Source organism: Leishmania panamensis, assembly GCF_000755165.1.
Source record: "Leishmania panamensis strain MHOM/PA/94/PSC-1 chromosome 10 sequence".
Taxonomy (NCBI): Eukaryota; Euglenozoa; class Kinetoplastea; order Trypanosomatida; family Trypanosomatidae; genus Leishmania; species Leishmania panamensis.
This window is the reverse complement of record NC_025855.1, coordinates 48355-67737: the sequence shown is the minus strand read 5'-3', so window position 1 is coordinate 67737 and position 19383 is coordinate 48355. Positions and strand designations below refer to the sequence as shown.

Below are 19383 nucleotides of genomic sequence, written 5' to 3'. Positions count from 1 at the left end.
CCAACGTGCAGGCTGAAGGCGAGAGAGACAGCCCAAAACACCGGAAGAGACGAGGAGACACTCAGGCAAAATAGTCCACACGCTTTTTTCAGGTGATGTGATTTTCCATAGCGCAGGTGTGCGCACTCCACATCGAGAGAACATCGTCAAGAGGCGGGGAGAGGGACAGTGAACGAAGAGGATGAGAACCGAAGGCAGGCGGAGGGATGACGAGCACAAGAACAGCAAAACAGAAAATTGAAGGAGAACTTCACTGGAGGAGTGACACTCGCTGACACGCACTTGCACGCACACACCCACGAGTGCACTCCGGTGTGTGTGTGTGTGTGCTCTCCAAAGCTCCGCAATGACGACGACGAGCGCCACAATTCGATTTCAACAGGGGGAGAGAAAAAAACTCACGCGCGCGCGTGCACAACAATCGTGGTTGACTCGGCACCGGCACATAGTTGTAGGTGCTCCTCCTCTTGCGTATGCATCGGTGCGTGTGCGTGTCCGCGAGTGCGTCTCTCCTCCTGCTGTATGTGTCACGAGCAACAGGGGTGGGGGGAGGGGAGGGAAGAGAAAGGAGGGGAGGGAGCAGGAAAGAGAGCGCGAGAGAGGATAAAGCACAAGTCGAGCAAAGGAAGGGAAAAAACGTTTTTTGTATGTTCGCTATTGAAGAGCGAAAGGGCGGAAGGCAAAAAGAGCGACGAGGGAGGGGAGGCGGCAAGACGCAGCGGTATGGGGGAGGTGGTGTGAGGAAGGATGACAAAGCCACACACGCACGCATACACGCAAGCAGCGTAACTCCCGAATTTGAGCGGAGGAGTGATGAGGAGAGAGGAAGGAAAAGGAGAAGGAGAGGGGGGAGAGAGAGAAAGAAGGGAGGGTGTAACCTTTCGAAAGGAACAGCGAGGCGAAGCACATCAGCTGCAGCAGAGAGCGAAATCACTACGGTAAGCGCGCAAAGCGTGATTGAAACGAGAAGCGAAGTGCCGAACAAAACACGAAATAAGACGAGTGTATTTCCTCCCCGGTTGCTGCGTTGATGATGATGATGCGCTGAGGATGGATTTCGCAGACTGCGGGTGAGCAAGAACAAATGGCGCAGTCTCATGAGGGAAAGGAGAAGGACGATGCGCATCTGCGTTTTCCTTTACTACACGATTCAAGAGACATCGAGTGATGTCAGTTAAGGGAGAGGGCGTGCAGACATCCCAGGGGGGGGGAACGAGAAGAAGATGAAAGAAGAGAGGGAGAAAGGAGGCCTGTCCAAGCACAAATACACACGTCTTCGATAGCGTACGATGGGGTCTGTTTCATCCCCTGTCTACTGCTTGGTGAGTCCCCCGTCTTCCCTGCCACACCACGCGTGGGGCCGCAAAGCTTGATCCGCGCCTGGGCACCCACGGTGCAAACGCCTCTCCCCACATTTCTTCATTCGCTCCGACGCACTCGCGCGTGTCTATTGCCGCGCACAGCACATAAACCTCCCCCCGCAGACCCATCACCAACTCCATTTCAGCTAGTTGTATCGCGCGCTGTGCTGCCACGCCACAGCCCCCTTCCGTCTCCGCGTGCACGCCACATACGACACGATCGAGCGTTGTTTCCTACAGCCCTACGTGTGTGGGCGCACTCACACAAGCATGCACGTCCGTACATGCACTCCTTGTCATAGGTCGCTGCGGCGATGCTCAAAATTACGACGGGGCTGGCGCGCTACCCGCCACCTCCATGAGACTGTGCGTTCGAGGCATGTGATCAGCACCAAGCACCTGGTCACCCTGTTGTTGCGCCGCCATGGCACGCTCGCGTGCCACGTCCTCACGCTTCTGCCGCATGCTGTTGAAGCGATCTACCTCGGCATTAAACATCTTGTGCATTTCCCTCACCTCTGTCACCGACTCGTCAAAATGGAATCGCTCGCTCAGCCCATCTGTGAGGTCCAGTGGATCGAAGAGCGACTCGAAGTACGGGTGGCGGAGCGCCTGCTCCATGCTGATGCGTCGTTGAGGGTTGAACTCGAGCATCTTCGAAATTAGGTCGAGGGCAACCGGGTCGGCCGTGGGCACAACAGACGTCCAGGCCCGGCACGGCACGTTTGACAGCGAGTTGCGAAGGTAATCACGGGCGCTGGGAGAGCTGAACATGACCACGTCCTCCATCTTGGGCGTGCCAACCACCTCCACAATTTTGTTCAGCTGGTTGTAGAAGGTGGAGCCGCGAAACAGCGCCTTTCGGTTGAACATCTCCGCCATGACGCAGCCCGCCGACCACACATCCACCAGCTTCGTAAAGCCCTTGAACTGCATGACCAGCTCCGGCGCACGGTACCAGCGGTGGGTCACGTAGTGCGTCTTATTTGCATCCGCCGTGTCTTCGCGTGCGAGGTTGAAGTCGCAGATGGTGATGTCGTTGTTGTCTGCAAGCAGGATGTTACCGGGGTGCAGGTCGCGGTGCACCACGCCGGCCTCGTGCAGTACGTGCAAGCCAAGCAGGATGTGGTACATGAAATATTGGATGTGCTGCGGCGAGATGACAATGCGCTGATCGTGGATCACCTGCGCCAGGTCTGTCCTCATCAGCTCCGTCACCAAATAAAGTTTGTGCATCGCCGGCTCCTCGAAGCGCACAAAGATGTCACGCAAGCCTAGGATGTTCGGGTGGTGGAAGTGGTTCAGCAAGCGAATCTCGCGGAGCACGCGCTTGCAGAGGAATGAGTCTGACAGAATGTTCACCGTGCGGCCATCCGAGACAGTGTTGAACACGCGCTTGATGGCGACAGGAATCCCCTCGCTATCGACGCCGGCGTACACAGCGCCGTAGCTGCCGCTGCTGATGAAGCGCTGGACTGTGTAAGGAGACTGCATTGCATGCAGCTCCGCGATCAAGTCGCGCATTGTAGCCTCGCCCTTGGCCTGCATTTTCGTCGCTAGAGAGAGACGGAAGAAATGCGGGATGATGTTAGGATGGAGGGAGAGGGGGTGGTAGTGTTGCTGGACGAGAAGTGTAAGCGAAACACGATTGCAGCACCCACACACACACACCCGCGTGCAGTCACAGAGAGAGAGAGAGTGTGTGTGTGAGTGAGTGAGTGGGCGCGTAGTGGAAAGAGAGCGTAAAACGAGAGGCGAGCACACCAGTAGAAATAAGCGAATTCAGAAGCAGCTCAAAGACCACCGTGATGTGAGTTAGTCACCGAGTAAGAGTTTCGAGTGGTGCGTGCGTGGAAGAGGGTGGCTGGATGGAGGTGGGAGACCACTGAACGACAAGAAAAGCCCAGCAGCCGCAATAACACAGTCTGTGAAATCACCAAAAGAAGGGCACGTGAAGAGAGAGAGAGAGTAACACTGTTGTTGTCGAGATGTCTGGCATGGACGCACGCGTACACTGACCGCGTACTTACTGTTTCTCTGGAGGAATCGCGCTGTGCATGCATCATGCCGTGCGTCACTGCGCTTGCGTCAGTGCGGTGCTCCTTCTTCAAGATCTGAGCACACCCAATGGCCTTTGATAAACATGAAAAGAAAAACAGCGGAGAGGGCAAAGTGCAATAGCAGCAGCGAAGGAAATTGAAGGAGTACTGTGTGAAGCGAGAATAGGAAAACCACCGTTTGAGGGAAGAGCAGACATGCACGAGGGGGTCGGAGTCGAGGTTACAAGTCGGGGGGGGGGTTAAGAAAGGTGGGGAAAGAGGAAAGAGTGTTTCTCGCCTCCCGCAAGCTACCTTGGTAGTGCACAGCGACTTGCCTGTCAGCAAATGCACGAACGCGCGTGATATGTTCAAAGGAGGCGATGCACCCACAGATAAAGAGGCGGCTGAAAAAAGCCTTGGTATTGATGTTGTCGCTACACACATGCTCTGCGTGATACGCCTTAGATGTTTCTGTTTCCGCCACTGTAAGTTTGCCTTGCGCGCGGAGCGAGAGAGAGGGGGGGGTGAAAGGGATGAGGGCGTGGCTCTACCTTAGACTCGCTCTCGGCTTGAGTGGATGGGCATTAGTGGTGTGACGCAGGGGTGCCGAAGGAGTGCTGCCAATGCTCAGCTGTTGTAGTGGGGGGTTCACTTTGCTTCTGGTGTATGTGTACCTGGAGTGGTGGTGAGGGGTTTGTGTAGTGGACTGCATGCGGTTGTGCTCAGCTGTGTGTGGAGAAGAGAGAGAGAGGGAGGTGGACTCCGCTATGAGTGTGCCTGTTGGATGTGGGCAGAGAGGTGGAGGAAGACCAGAAGGGGAAAGACACACAAAAAGGAGAGGAGCCCATTGGAGAGTACGTGAACAAACCGGGGCACAGCATCAGCGCGAGAGTGCGTTGTGGTGAGAGAGAAGGGTACAGGGAGAGAGGCCAAGGGCGACGACAGCCTCACGCGCACCTCCTCAACACCACTGTATATCCCCCCTCTCTCAACCCCGACAAGCACGTGCTCGTAAGAGAGGGACTCTAGGAGACGGAGAGGGGGGCAGGAGAGAGAGGGGGGAGAGAGGGGGGGGGGGCAAAAAGTTCCGTTGTCTATGCGGCTGGGCGGAAGGGGATGGGTGGCGTGGGGATGCAGGTGGGGGGTGAGGTGCGCATACACACACACACACACACACACAAAGCTCGGAAAGCCCTCAACGCGTAAATTCGCAGCAGTCTCGCTCCCTACTGGAGCGGCTCGTTTTCTTGGGGAGGGTGGGGAAGGGGTCGGCGCGTGCCGCCACCCAGTCGCGTAGTTGTACATCGTCCTCGCCGGCAAGAGAGTGGGGAGGAGAGGCGAAACAAAGGGCCGCAGGAGGAGTTGCACAGTGATGCACGTGGGCAATCGTCCACTCACGTGGCTCGCACTGACTTTGCTCAGCTGGTACTTTGTCCGTCAAGGACACACCAGCGTGGGGAGGAAGGTAGAGGGGGGAGCGCAGGCACGCACCCACACAGCGGCAGACAGAGGCGAAGATCGCAACTAGCCCTAGTGTACCTCGCGAGATGAGGTACTCGCATTTGCTTCCACTCGTTCTACGCCGAATTCGGTGACAGGCCCCTGACGCTGAGGTGCGCTTCAGGAGATCGCCGATGCAGTAGCTGCACTCATGGCAGTCGGCGCAGGAGACGATGTACCAGCGCCATCTACACGCTCCAGCGTGGGGTACAGGCGAATGAGCCCCGGCCCAGTGCCGTTGTAGTACCGCCCTTTCCACACATGCCCTTGGGCATCCGTATAGACTCCCTCGCCGTGCATACGATTTGCCCGCCATTCACCGCAGTACATCGCCCCGTTGCGCCAGTGGTACGTGCCCTGCCCAGAGAAGCAGCCGTGGAAAAATTCGCCTTCGTAGACGTTACCAGACTCCGTGAAAGCGAGTTGGCCACTGCCGTGCATCTCATCCTCGACCCAGTCGCCTGTGTAGGTGAAGGACGGACACGTATACACGCCGCGGCCGTGGCGAAACACTGGCGCGTCACTGACCGCTGCCGTGCTCGTCGTAGACTGTGGTGATGTGGCCCCCCCTTTGCCTGGCGACGAGGCAGACTTGGAGCGGCTACTTTTGGCTGGTGACGCGGCAGTGGCGTCGGCGCCTGCTGGGCACGCGTAGCGCCGTATTCCGCCCTTATACCGGGCGCCCTCAACTTCATGCACGTAGCGGCCCGCCTCGTCCACGAAGAGCGGCTCCTCTGCCTTCACCTCTTTCTTTTTGGTAGGCATCGTAGAGAGGGGGGTGGCCCAGAGAGATGTACAACACGCACACGCACACCAACGTGCAAGGCGACGGCCACCCTGATGATGAAGACGGAAAGCACGCCGGCTCACGACGAAGAGGCGGCGGCAATGACGGAGACGTCACGCGTGCAGCACAGCAGCGGAAGAAGGCCACGACCTGCGAAAGACGAAGAAGAGAGGGACGCACTTGATGGCGGCGCAGCAGCGGAGGGGAGCGGATGATGAAAAGACAAGAGAAGGAGTAGCTGAGAGAGAGAGGAGTAGTGACGCGGGTATGGCAATGACGAGTGTAACAACCTCCATTTCCTTAACCGTGTAGGACAAGGGATATGGAGAGGGAAGGGAGAGGACATCTACTCTGGTGATGCGCATTGTATGCTGCCTGTGCAACCTCGACACCATTGGCTGGTGGATGGCTCTCGACAGGCTCGTTGTTCTCGTCGCCACTATGAGGCTCATGCATGTATGTGGGCGTGTGTCGTTCTACAGCTGGAGTGTGATGGAGACTATCTGATCAATCGTATCCCGGTAGAGCTCCGCTGCAATCGTGAGCTGCGTCGCCGGCACGGCTGCCAGCACAGCCCGAAGCTCTTCGCAGTTGCTGACAGAGTGATGATTCACTGAAAGTAGGATGTCGCCGCGGCATACGCCAGCGCGCTCTGCCAGCTGCAGGGGTGCTATAGACTGCACACGCACTGCCCCTTGTCGGCCTAGTGCACCGGGCAGCACGCCGGAGGGGACATTCAGGGCGTCAATGCCCAGCACCACTGCGCGGGACGCCCAGCCAGCAGCGGCACCCTCTCTCGAGGAGGCGGCAGAGATGATGGAGGAGGATGACGCGTCGCGGCCCATATTGCTGAGAAAACGAGCATTGGAGGGGTGAGTGTAGGTTGCACGAGGGGCGGCCTCGTCAGCCTCCGCGGCAGTGCTGTCCACCGCTCTCACCGATGTCCTTCTGTGTGTCTCCCTACGAGTCTTGTCCCGCATGCTAGGGACAGCACATTCCTGTGGCAGAGGTGTCGGCCGCGAGACTGCCCCACCCGCACCGAGCGGATCATGCGACTGCTGGCGGAGAACAGGCAGAGGGGAAGGCGCTGTCCCATGGGTCGTCCTTAGCGCCGACGGTTGCTGCGCCACTGGCGGCGGCGGTGGGGGTGCAGCTTTGGGGGTTAGGGATGACGCTGCAGTACCGCGTGTCGTGATGGAGCGGACCGCTTTCGCTGGAGCGGCACCTGCGGGCCGAAATGTACCTGGAGTGGTCGCGGCCGCGTCGCCGTGGCGGGTGTACACTGAAGTACACGCCCAAGTCGGGGCCGTGCTTGCAGGACACGCCCCTGACGAGTGCGGGGTGTGTGCAGGCGGTGCCCCGACTGGGCCACTGGCACTGTGAGGTGGGGACGGCAGTCCGCAGCGCAGGCGGGAAGGGGAGCGAGTCAAGGACTGCCGCTGGGCATCGCTACTGAAACTGGGCACGGCGTAGGACTTCACAGAGGCAGCAGAGGGAGAAGACTGCTGGACATCCTGCGGCGTCGGCGATGGTGAGCCACCGAGTGTAAAGGTAGGCTGATAGTCTACAACCGTCCCTCTTCCCGGGTGCGGCTCGGTCGACAGTGGCAGAAGGCCTTGCAACATGACTGCAAGACGCGCTCGCACGGCATCCGCCTGCCGATCATCCAGCGCCTGCTTCAGCGCCACGCACAGCGAAGATGGCCGGGTTTCTGCAGCTGGGAATAAGTCCGTCCCCTGGAGTACTTCGCAGAGGTACTCGAGCCGGCACCGGGACAGCCGCTGCTGGTGCACCACCTCGTTGATGTCCCGCTGCACGTCTTTCAGCTGATGCTCAATATCCGAGATGGCGCTGAGCACCTGCTCGCGCTGCCGGCGACCCTCGTCATGGGCAGTAGAAGCCAGCGAGGTAAAGTTTCTGTTGCCGTCCCCTTGATGCTTGGCTGAGCTCGTCTCAGCGGATACGATAGTTATTTCAGGCGGCAGTGTCAGAGATGGACGCGGAGGAGAAGGCGGAAGCGGTGGCAAGCCTACACGTGGTTGCGCAGCCGCTGTCGCTACTACCGCCTCTCCGCGCGGCGGGGACCTTGACGACGAAGATGAAGCCTGAGCACTGGACTCCGTCTGTGCACCCCCACTTGCGCTGCGCAGCTGCCGCTGTACCTCATGAGAAATCATCGAGGGCAGCCGGCGGCTGAGTGCGTCATCTGCATGCGCTTTGAGGAATGTCTGAACCCATTCGATGTTCGGGGTGGCGGTTACGTGCGACGGCGCCGGCGTCGTGGACGGCCCCGGCGAGGAGGCCATTTGGTCTGCCGTTGCCCCATGAGACGCCGCCGCGAAGGCCTCGGACAGGAGCCGCGGAAGCACCTTCTCCTGGAACTTCTTCACCTCCTCCTCGATCATGTACTGCACCTCAAGCCTCGAGACGTACTCGCGGAGGGCGCTGAAGAGGTCCTTCTCCGTGAGATGGGCGCTCATGTGGGTGACAGGGATGAAGAGGGCGACAGAGAAAACAGTGGCGTTTCGTTACCGCGACCTTCTCGGGTGACACACGGACGAGGAAAGGCGACGAGTGAGGAGAGGGGTGTGTGGCAGGGAGTGAGCGTAGAGGCTATGGGGAGGGAGAGGGAGCACACGGCGAAAGAGAGGCGCGCATGCGCATCTCATCGCGCATCATCCCGCCGAGAGTGAGGAAGAGGGGGACCGAATCCCCTTCATGGAGGGCAAGGAAGCCATGCACACACAGGAGCTCAGCAAGAGGAAACGAGAAAGACAGCCAGAGGCCCAAGCGAGGTCAGTAGCGAGGAAAGAGAGTGAGCCGCGGTGCGGGAAAGGAAATAAAATTCGCTACATCTGCCCAAGCGTAGGCGGCGGTGAAGTGCCGTGGTGTGCGACAACCAATACTGTGGCTACCGTCCTGGCTCCTCACGAACCTTATACGCATGACAGCACCGCAACCGCGCCCTAGACTTCCTAATCAGAGAGAGGGACGGGATCTCGAGTCGCTGCTGCGTGCCGGCAGAACAACTGCAGGTTGGGTCGCATGAGCGTGGCTGTGTAGATCTCGTGCTCTTCGTGCGTGTTTCGTTGTTCCACTTTATACGATTGCTTTCGCATTACATGCGTGTACCGCAACGTGTATGTGTGTGGAGGGGGGTGTAGGGAGAACGATTGCATGGGCAGTGCTGCAGCTGCTCCACGGTGGCCACTGCACAGAAATGCGGCGGTCGTGTCACCTGAAGTGGCGAGTCGACCAAAAAGGTAACATGAAAAAACAACAGAGATAAAAGGGGGAAAAAAGACTCGTAAAGAGATTGTTGAGGTGTCGCACCTGGCGATGCTTTACATGGATCTGATTCACTCCGAGTATCGTACGTTCCCCCTCCCTTCCCCCTCTCTCCCTGCCTGCGTGTGCGATAGTGTCCCTTCACCCAGCCCTACTGTGGTCGCCAGTGCCTATCAAACCGTCTCGCATCTCCTTTGCATCTTGTCTGATGTCTCACGAGGTAGACGTATTTTGCTTCGACGAGACGGCCTCCCCCTTCCTCGAGAAAAGCGCCTCTGTGTGTCCGCCTGCCTTTCTGTCAGCGTGACCTCTTCCGTTCACGTCGACTGTGAGGAGAGGAGGGGAGAGGAGAGGAGGGGAGGGAGGGGCGATCCGAGCGACGTGTCTGCACCTCCCCGCAGAGGGCGAAATGAAGAAGAATGGGGAGCAAAGAGCAACACCTGCACACACACACACACACACACACACACACGAGCAAGGCGGAGAAGGCGGGAAGGCGGCGCACATGAGAGAGAAGCAGAGAAGAAAGCGCACAAGAGAACATGGCGGCCGGATTGGGGAGTGTGTGTGTGCGTGGGTGTATGTGCCCCCGCGCGCGAGGGGAGGGGGGAGGGGGGAGCCGGGAGATACGTGCAGGCGCAAATGAGAGGACAAGGCAAATAAAGCAGGATGGGAGGGGGTCGGGGAGAGAACAGAAGGGCCCCAAAGCGCGTAAGAAGGTGAGAGAAGAGTGCAGAAACGCGAGGGAGGCAGACATCGAGGCCGCAGCCATCGACCAAGTCAGGCACGCACACATCACTCGCCACGCTGTCAATGACGCCACCTCCTGAGTGCACGCGCGACTGCACAGAGCGGGATGGAAAAGAGAAAGTGAATGGGCTTCTCGTAGGGCCCCACGAGACTCACTGCCGGTTGAGGTGGTCTCGATCGTACGCCTCCAGGCGTGTGCGCACGTGTGCGGCACACTCGTCGGAGCATGCAAAGTGCACGAACGGAACATCGCGGTGGCTCGCGATAGCGTGAAAGGCGACAAAGACTTCGTAATAGCGGGAGTGTATGCAGCACGCACTGCAGTCCACACTGCGCTGCGCCGGGACGTAGGTCGCTGCCGCGGCCCCCTTAACCTCCTCCGGTGTGTAGAGAGGGTTGTTCTCGAGTGTCAAGACACGAAGGCGAGGAAGGAAAAGGAGGCAGCCGGGCAGCACATGGAGGTGGTTATTACCGATGTGCAGCTCTTCCAGCGCCTTGAGCTGCCACATCTCGAGTGGCAGCCACGTTAACATATTGTTGTTCAGCGTCAGCCGCTCCAGCTTTGACAGGCGGCTGATCGAGGAGTCCACTGAACGGAGTGAACAGTAGCTCGCGTTCAGCCAGCGCAGCTTCGACAATGCTGTCACACGGGGAGAGATGGTCGTGAAGCGATAGTTGTTATCTACATGGAGAACCTCCAGCTGCTCGCGCAGAGCAGCGATACTGGGCGGTACATCGGTACAGTTGAAGTGGTGGCTAAAGTAGAGTGTATTCGATCCTTCCTCCAGTACCCGCTGCATCTCTACCTCGGCGGTGTCCATCTCCACCAGCGGCGAGTACGAAGGGTAAGTCGGGTACACCATGGGCGCGGCCAATCTGTTGCGTCGTGTGCAACGGTGTGGGTGGGTGATTCGCTCGCGCGTCGCTCAACGTGGAAAATAAGAGGCAGAAAAGATGCACAGCAGTGCTGCGTATAATAAGACACCCCCACGCGTCTTGCAGACCTGCCTGCCGTTTCCTGCACTGCTGGGGAGGAGATGGAGGCGTCTCGTGGTGCAATGGCAATACGCAGCAATGCCCCTGCAGAGAGATGAAGAGAGACACACACACACACACGTAACGCGGAAACACGCCCAAAACAGAGGTATCTCGCAAAAAAAAAAATGAGGATAGCGAATGCACGGGTGTGTGGGTGTGCGTATGAGTCACGGAGAGAGAGGGGAAGAGCAAGAGGGAAAGCGTGTGAGGAGCACGTGACGTTGGGGGGTTAAGAGTGGCTCCTTCTCCTTTCTCACTCCAATGGCACCCCCAGACACATATGCACAGTCCGCCACGCACCTGCCTGGTGGAGGGAGGCGGGACAGCGGTCGAGGAGAGCGCGCGCGTGCAGACGACGAGATACATCAGAGGAGTCCTGCGACGGTCAACGCACGAGGCACAAATTCTTCGCAGTGTGAAGGCCACACCGCCTCTTTACGCATTCAAAGTGTGTGGGTGTGTGTGTCGCTGTTCATTTTGTGGTCCATGCCAATGATTATGAAAACAGAGAGAGAGAGGAGGAGGAGGGGAGAACAGAGAGAGAAACGACTTCGGGTGGAAGGGGTTGCGGTACTTCACTGAACGACGACACGGCAAGAGAGACGAGACGCGATTCGCAAGCACATATGCGTACATGCGCGTAGGACGTCCCACCTGTACGCACGTCGTTAGCGGTAACTAAAAGTAAATTGAAAGACGAGAATATTCTTAGAAAATAAGCACATGTGATGTACCCCAACACGTATTCCCAACTCTCCCGTGCTGGTGAGTCGCCCATTTCCCTGGAAGAGCATACCAACCTAGCGCACCTTCACTCGCGCTCGCGACAACATCACACACGAGCAGGAGGGCTTACGTACTCTCACTCTTCCGTTACCCAAGAATCGCTGTCGTAGCGGGTAATCACGGGAGTGACGGCGGGGGGAAAACCACACGCTTACAATCACTTGATTCCAGAGGATATGGCATGAAAAGAACCCAGTGGGGTGCAGATGAGATGAGTGCTTGGCGAAGTATACCAGTGAAGCGATGGAGAGTGCCTTGACTCAGGCCTCTGCGCATCCTAACATCTTTCCAGTCTTTCACTCTTGGCGCACACCTTCGAAAGAAGAGAAAAGAAGTGAATGTCTTTATACGAAGGTCATTGCGAGCGAGGAAGAACGCCAAACGTAAAACTCAACCCGGCACAGACAACCCGACGTCCACAGAGGGACATGAAAGCCACTTTATACGCGACAACGAAGAGAGGGTGGACTCCAAACACCTCTCAACTGGCGAGGAGGCAAAAAATGAACGGAACACGTAGAGAGAGAGAGAGGACACACACACACACACACAAAAACTCGTGGCTTTCATCAACTCAGCCATCGCTTCCGGATTCACAGCAACACCGCACATGAGCGATGCCGCTCCCCTTCACACCTACACACTGCTCCAAAGTAGCAAGGCGATTTAGGTGACAGAGATGAGTGAGGCACCCAAGGGCCAGGCGGTCTCGTAGCCGCTGATCTTCTTTGCCACGTGCAGCACGCGGCCCTCCGGCACCTCGTACCCATATCGGAGCAGCGCGTACGTGTAGGAGTAATACATGCACTCGTACTCTGGCTTCAGACTACCGAGGCCGCCCTTTGCGGTCGCCTCGGCAATCCGGGTGAGGGAGAAGGCTGCGCAGTGACGCTCCCCAATCTTAGCCAGGTCAGGCAGCTTCACCTCGAACTTATCGTTCGATACTGCAGCCCCCACTGGCGCTAGAGAGTTGTTCGCCATGGCCAGAAGATCAAAAAGAAATGAAAACGCGTAGATGTCACCGGTGAAGTTGGCCAGCGGCGGCTGGAAGACACCCGCGACGCCGCAGTTGACTTCCTCGCATGTCAGCCCCACCGGTTTCAGCAACCGGTCGCGGAAAAGGTTCGCGCAAGCCTGGAAGTCAGGGTGCCTAGCGGGTTCCCCGGCGTCGTTTCTCTTAGTGTTCCGCACCCCGAGCTGGTCCTCGTAGCCGACAGCGAAGCAGGGGAATGCGTCCACCGCCTCCGTATCCAACTGTAGCCACGGTAGAGTTTTCGGCGGCGCTGTGTCGGTGATCATGTTTTCGTCTTCTTCGTCTTTGCTGTCATTGGCGCCCACGTTGCGGACACAATTCCCGACGGATGGGGTGCTGTCATCGCCGCTGGTCTGTGCCGTCGTCGTGGCGCGGGTAGCGGAGCCGCCGTCTGGCCTCTCTTGGCGCTTGCCTTGAATATGAAAAAGCAGCGCCTTGGTGGCTGCGTGCAGACCGTAGCCTTCGTAGCTGTGCTGATACACTTTCACCGACCGGCCGCCCAACGTTGCCGAGCCACGCACGTCTGCGCGCATTTTGTAGAACGTGTCTTCACCAGGCTCGAAGACGATCTGTGTGGAGCCGCCACCGATGTCAATGATAGCCGCCGTCGAGGCTGTTGCCTCAGTGTTCCTGGCAAATGTCCCTAGTAAAAAGTTCACCGTCAGCCACGCCATCAGGCCCTCCTCGTGGGAATCCAAGATGCGGACTGGCGCGCTGCCGCGCAGCCAGAACGTTTCCTTGCGGTAGCGAGCACGAATCCCAGCAAGAATCTCTGTGGCTTTCTCCAACCCCAGCATGCGCAGTCCCGCAGTAGCCTTGAACTCGATTGGTGTGCATGCGTGCAGCTCTGCCGGCACGAAGTTCTTGGCCTTCGCGAAAAGCTCCCACAAGGCTTCCGGGGCATCCTGCACCGGATTGTTGAGCTCACTAAGGGCTTTGTAATTCAGCTCGAACAGCTCCCCGACGAGGTCGATTTTGCTGAGCTCATCAGGTGCTGAGGCAGAGATCTGCGTGAGAGGGTTCACCCTGTACTTGTAGACATGGACACGATTGCCAGTGCTGCCAATATCGAACACAACGGAGTACTTGGCCGCAGCGTCCATGCACGCCTTGCGGTTCTCCACACCGTTTCCCGCTAAACCAGTGCTAGGGTGTATTTCTTGAAGGAGAGCCGCCTGCACTGCGCGGATGCCGCTGCTGCGGCGTGGCTCAACTACACCGAGTGGACCCTCGGTGAGCTTCTCGTGCTCGGACTTCAGATGAGCCCGTCTCTGTTTCAACCACAGGAGGTGCGCCGTGGTGTTGCGGTGGGCGGTGCCGAAGAGTGTACGGTGTTCGCTTGCCAGCCCATCCTCGCACGCCTGCAACAAACTACGCGCCGACGCGACACGCTCACGCTCCAGTGCGACAGTGCTCGTCAGCTCCGCTTTCTGCCGTGCCATCTCCGCGATCGCTTGTGCACCCTTGACGCTACCGCTGTTCTTTAAATTCGCATTGGCCTCGCGGCAGCTAGTCAGCATCGCCTCGCTCTTCGCCACGGCGTTCTGCGCGAGCTGTATGTGACGGGACTGACGTGGGTTGGCGGTGCTAACGCCGACTTGGTACGCAGTGATGACAATGGCAACAAGCATGACGGCGAAGAGGCCAAGGACGATGCGGCCCATGCCTCTCAGCGGCTTGTCGGCTGTGACGCCGCCAACCACTGCCATGACGGGTACACGCAAGGGTGTGGGTCGTGCTGTATAGGAGAATAAAGAGAGTATCGCTTCAGACGTACGCACCGACACCCCAACGTAGGCGGCGGCAGCCACCAACTGCAGCAGAGCAAAGAACAGCGAAAGGCGTGATGATCAGCAGGGGCTGAAAATACTCCCCAATACGCACGCACACAGGGCGGGCACACACACCCAAATGGGCAAAGAGAGAGAAGAGAGGGAGAACAGAGTCGTTCTGTTTGCCGCACAGCGAGCGAGATGCGACGAGAATGGGCGAGAACGGGGGCGGAAGGAAGGAAGGGAGGGAGGACGGAGTGGTGAGTGTGGGTTTGGGTGTGTGTAATAGGTGACGAGAGGCAGAAATGGCACGACTACGGGCTCGAAAGCTCCAGGGGTCTCTCTTTCTTTCTCCACCACTGACGCCTTCAGCCATTTAGCAGAAGTCCTACTCCGCTCGGCCCCACGACCCTGTCGCGGTCCTATCGCGCGGTGCGAAGCAGCGCTAGACACGCGCGCTACAGCAATGTGCCGACCCAGTCTGCAGAGCACGGCCCCAGCCTCAAACTCTACCCTTTCCAGCTGCGCAGTTCTCCTCACAGCCGTTCCCATCATGCCGGCCTCCACCTGGCGCACGCTTAGGGGTGGCGCAGGCACTCCCCGCGACTAGGCCGCGAGGGCTGGGTGAGCTGCGTTCCAGTCACGCTGGCACTCTACCCGTCATGTGGATGGCACAAGCGTGCCCGCTGTCGCAGGTCGCTCCGATGCAACGCCATCTAGGACCGGACCGCCGGCATCTGCAGCGATACATCGCTCTGACCTCCGCACATCGTAGGTCCGTGGCCCTGTTAGCACCACAAGAGGTGGCTCGACATCGGCAGGGATGGAGGGGGGTTGCCTCGCTTCCCTACACAGGCTGAGGGTACTGGGCCCTGAGATCATGCACTGGGGCGTGCTCAGCCATCAGGGCAAGGGAATGGGAGGATGAAGCAAAGGAATACGGCAGAAAATCTGCGAACTGTTGACACGAAGGCGGGTGTTGTGCCTCCATCTCTTTTCCTGGTAGTGTGCTCGGGTGACCCGTGCGTGCGCTTGTGTGTATGGTGGTGATTAGCGAGGGGGGACAAGAATCAGGCAACGCACAATCAAAGGTGGTAACGGCTGTGAGGAGCGGAGAGGAGGGTGACAGCGCTGCTATTGCAAAGATGGACAATGCGGGTGAATGGCGCGTCGATCCCCAAACGGAAAAGTCCTCAACGACGTAGAGAAGCAAAAAAAAATTTGCGCACGTTGAGGAACGCGAGGCACTTTTTTGCTGTTTACCGCTGTTGCACCTGAAGAGACACGACAACGACGCGTCAAGACGGCGGTGCCGTTTCGAAAGGAGTGTAGAGAGAGAGAGAGCGACACAGCGACGCGGATAGGGTGGGGGAGGGTGAGAAGAAACGAGGGGAGAACGAGAGGCCACCGCAGCGACGTAGGTGTATGTGCTGTGTACGAATGCGCTTGTGTGTGATGCAGGTGAGGCCAGTGAAGTGTGTGTGTGTATTTGAGTGCGGTTAGTGGAGCGCGATGTGGGGCAGACGCGATAGGCGGCAGGGAAAGAGGGGAGTGCAAAATGGCAGAGAGGGGAAAACATCCGCCCAGACTCAGCAGAGAGATCAGAGGGAGGCGCGTGAAAAAAGCCCTCGCTGCATCATGGCAGGTGCGAAGCTCAAGGGGCTCGTCCTGGTGGGAGGGGGAAGGGAGAGGCAGGAAAGCAGCGGAAAAAAAGAGGATTTCGACCCTCACGAGAGAAGTACAAGCGCCACAACCCCGTAAAGCACTTCCACACGAAAAGCTCTGCCTACTGCACTGATCAGCGGTGTGGCGGACAAGAGAGGCTTCACCCTCTCTTTCCCTCTATCACCAGTAAATGTGTGAGTGCCTCACGCGCTTCGCACCACTGGGGTGATGTTCTGACCATCCACATGTCACGCAACGTGGCGGTGCGGATGAGGAGTGGAAGCAGAAGAGAACGCATCGCTCTTTTTCCGTTCATGGTTGAGACTTCTGTGTTGTTTTCTCTGTTTGCCCATCTCCCGTTTGCGCTAATTTCCACCTCACAACATTCGTGTTCCTCTCACTGCCCATTTCCTCCCTCACATTTGCTCTTCCGTCTCCGGGGAGGCGGGGAGAGGGCGGTGCTGCCGGGCGCGAGACCCCCGCACACACAGGCAGAGAGAAGAGGGAGGAGGGAGAGGGAAGAGAATTGGAGGGGAGGGGGAGGGGCCTGCAGACTGCACAGCGGCGTGGGGGGGGGGGCGGGTGGGTGGAAACGGTCCTCAACAAGAGCATGCACAGGCAACATGCAACGCAGTACCAGTCCAGTTACACATGCACACATAAGGCACATCAACAAAGGCTTCATACGCAAGATTGAACGGAAACTCAGCAAGACATCCGACAGCGAAAGAGAGATCACCTTCAGCATATACCGGGAGAAGGAGAAAGACGCACCATGGCTTATCACGCACCACACCGACTGGGGTAAAGTCGGGGACGTGAGTGTATATGTACACTCATACAGCTTCATGTACACGTATTGTAGAGTGAAAGGGAGAAGAGAAACTGAAGAGGTGGGTAGGTGGGGGAGAAAGCCAAAGGAGGTGAAGACAATGGGCAGACGGAAAGAGAGTGGAAAGAAAAGTGAAAAGGTGGGCTTCATCGATGCAGGCCGAGGGCTACACACTCGCACACACACAACGAGAGAAGAGAGGGGAGAGTCGGGGGGGGGGTGGAGGGTGTGGAGAGGCGTCAAAAGAGCCATAAGAGGCAAGAGAAGGAAAAATCAGGAGAGAGAGACCAAAAATCCAGTGCTGGTACGTGTCATCTCACGCAGTGTCTGTGTCTATGTGCACATCGATGACGGTGGGGAGGTAGAGGCCTCTTTGGTACGACGTAGAGAGATGATATGGTAAAGGAAGAGAGACGGCGAAGGGGGGGGGGCAGCCACCACCAAACAAACGCAGTCGGGAGAGGAGACCTGAGTAGACACGAGTGGTGCAAAGCGACGTGTACGTGTGTGTGTGTGTTGCTTGAGGGCATGGCAAAGCTCAAGAGGAGCACTTTTTCCCTCTCCCTGTTGTAGTAGTGACAAGGTGAGGGGAACAGCGATGTGTGGTAACGGAGTGCACGATGCACCAAGCCCCCTTCCTCTCAACCCACGCAACGTCTGCTCACACCGCAGCCCTCACACGGTATGTAGAGGGGACGATACATCGATGCTCACATACACACACACACACAGTCTAACACATTGAGGAAGGCGGAGGTGCTACAGCATGGAGTCTCGGGCTGTGGGCACACACGGGGTGGACAGCGGCGTTCCCTCTGCAGACATCAGCGGACGCGGGGTGGCCATGCGAGAGGCGCCCTGCAGAAGCCGTTCTGTGCCTGTGTGTGTGTGTGTGAGGAGGCACGGCGCCCTCGGAGAACACCGTCGTTTCATTGTGACTCGTCGGTGCGTTCAGTGGGGTTGGAGTGGACAGGACCGTCCGCTGCCTCCATCGCAGGCGCAGCTGCCGGGGCGTGGCCTAGTGATGTGACGACGCCTGGAATCCCAGAAAACGCACTGCTGGTGCCTCCGAGATGGTCGAAGTGGCCTGTAGAGCCCGCCGAACCGCTACAGACGCTGCTGTTCGGCAGCACAAATGTGTCTTGCGGGCGGCCTTCGGGGTCCTGCGCAGCGGGACCGGGACAAGGTCGGCTAACCCCAGGCGATGCGGAGTTGCCCCGGCTAGCCACCGTGCTCACGGCACGCAGCTGGGGCGTTGCACACGTGCTGCTGGCGCTTGAGATGATGTCACCGCCAAAGCGTGAACTGTTCAGGTGTCGATCCATTTCCATCTCCACCGCCATTGCATGCGCCACCTCCCTCTCATTCACGGCGGTGCTCGCATCCTGCAGCTGCTGATGAATTTCCTGCGTGCGGGACTGCTGCTCGGCCCGCTGTTGCTTCTCTCGCGCGAGGCGCCGCTCCAGCCGCTCACGCATGGCGACGTACTTCTCCGCCTTGGACAGCGCCTCCGTTCGCAGTCCCTCCGCTGCCGCGATCTCATCCGTCAAGTACCGTATCATTGCTGTGGGGTCGTAGGCGACGTCGGCCGTGTTGGTGGCGGTAGTGGAGCTCGCTGCGCTCAGGCGACTGCTGCTACGCTCGTGGACAGGGCCAAAGACGCCACTGCTAGCTGCTGGGGCGCCGCTTGCGGGGACAACGGCGAGCACTGGCATCGCAGTGGAGGTGTGTGTGCCCAGACAGCCTCCGCCTCTCTCCGCGGCGTCGCTCTGGTCCATCTCCTCCACCTCTTGCACAAGCTGCTCCAGCTGCTGCAGCGAACTCGTCTGCTCCTCTAGGACCTGGTCGAGCTGTTCTCGCTGAGCGTGCAGCCGCAGCAGTCGGTGCTGCAGGCGGTTGGCGATTTGTTGCTCCTCTTGCTTGAGGTGCTTCGACAGCTCGTTGATGCTTTGCATGGTGCAATGAAGCTTTGCCTCTTGCATTGCTTTCTCGGCCTCCACCGTACGTAGGTGGGCGACCAGTTTGCTGTGATGGTGCTTTGTTGCCTCCAGGCGTCGGAGAAGCATATTTGAAATGCCCTCCTGCCGCCGCTCTAGGTCGGCATAGTTCGCCCGCATGCCTTCTTGCAGGGTCGCTAGGGACTCACGCAGTCGAAGCACCGAGGTACGCAGTACCAAGTTGGCCGCCCGCATCTGCTCAACCCGCTCCTCAAGCTGCTTGCGCGTTAGCTGGTCTGCCTCAACCTCAAAGTCGTACAGCGGGGGAGGGTTCGGCATGCTAGCGATCTTGTTCTCCACAGTCATGGTCGGCGACACCGCAGGGCCACGAGAGGTGGCGGGGTCGTCGCGTGGTGTGCACAGCGCTGTCGTGCACACGCTGTGAGGGGCGCTGTGTCGGCTGAAGGAAGGAGAGTCGCCAACATCCACCAATGGCGGCACCGTTGGGTGGCGGCAGCTGCTGTAACTCCGCACGCCACCGGCACCGCTGATGGCGGAGGAGCACTGCTCGCTTCGGTCATCGTGCGACGATATT

General features: G+C 58.6%; 6 protein-coding genes across 6 annotated transcripts, besides 1 other annotated feature; all 6 read right to left on the bottom strand.

Moving 5' to 3' along the window:
• Nucleotides 1-1685: 1685 nt before the first annotated feature.
• MPK10 (mitogen-activated protein kinase, putative) lies at nt 1686-2909 on the bottom strand (the record flags this gene model as incomplete). The annotated part of the gene is made up of 1 exon (XM_010698438.1): nt 1686-2909. The coding sequence occupies one exon, from the start codon at nt 2907-2909 to the stop codon at nt 1686-1688; it is 1224 nt and encodes a 407-aa protein (XP_010696740.1).
• A 2111-nt stretch (nt 2910-5020) lies between these two features.
• On the bottom strand, nt 5021-5665 carry LPMP_100170 (hypothetical protein; the record flags this gene model as incomplete). Its single annotated transcript, XM_010698437.1, has 1 exon — nt 5021-5665. The coding sequence occupies one exon, from the start codon at nt 5663-5665 to the stop codon at nt 5021-5023; it is 645 nt and encodes a 214-aa protein (XP_010696739.1).
• A 498-nt stretch (nt 5666-6163) lies between these two features.
• On the bottom strand, nt 6164-8167 carry LPMP_100160 (hypothetical protein; the record flags this gene model as incomplete). The annotated part of the gene is made up of 1 exon (XM_010698436.1): nt 6164-8167. The coding sequence occupies one exon, from the start codon at nt 8165-8167 to the stop codon at nt 6164-6166; it is 2004 nt and encodes a 667-aa protein (XP_010696738.1).
• A 1710-nt stretch (nt 8168-9877) lies between these two features.
• LPMP_100150 (leucine-rich repeat protein, putative) lies at nt 9878-10588 on the bottom strand (the record flags this gene model as incomplete). Its single annotated transcript, XM_010698435.1, has 1 exon — nt 9878-10588. The coding sequence occupies one exon, from the start codon at nt 10586-10588 to the stop codon at nt 9878-9880; it is 711 nt and encodes a 236-aa protein (XP_010696737.1).
• A 1627-nt stretch (nt 10589-12215) lies between these two features.
• On the bottom strand, nt 12216-14291 carry LPMP_100140 (nucleoside phosphatase, putative; the record flags this gene model as incomplete). Its single annotated transcript, XM_010698434.1, has 1 exon — nt 12216-14291. The coding sequence occupies one exon, from the start codon at nt 14289-14291 to the stop codon at nt 12216-12218; it is 2076 nt and encodes a 691-aa protein (XP_010696736.1).
• Nucleotides 14292-14721: 430 nt separating this feature from the next.
• Nucleotides 14722-15263: a repeat region.
• Nucleotides 15264-17780: 2517 nt separating this feature from the next.
• LPMP_100130 (hypothetical protein) lies at nt 17781-19154 on the bottom strand (the record flags this gene model as incomplete). The annotated part of the gene is made up of 1 exon (XM_010698433.1): nt 17781-19154. The coding sequence occupies one exon, from the start codon at nt 19152-19154 to the stop codon at nt 17781-17783; it is 1374 nt and encodes a 457-aa protein (XP_010696735.1).
• Between the last annotated feature and the right edge of the window lie 229 nt (nt 19155-19383).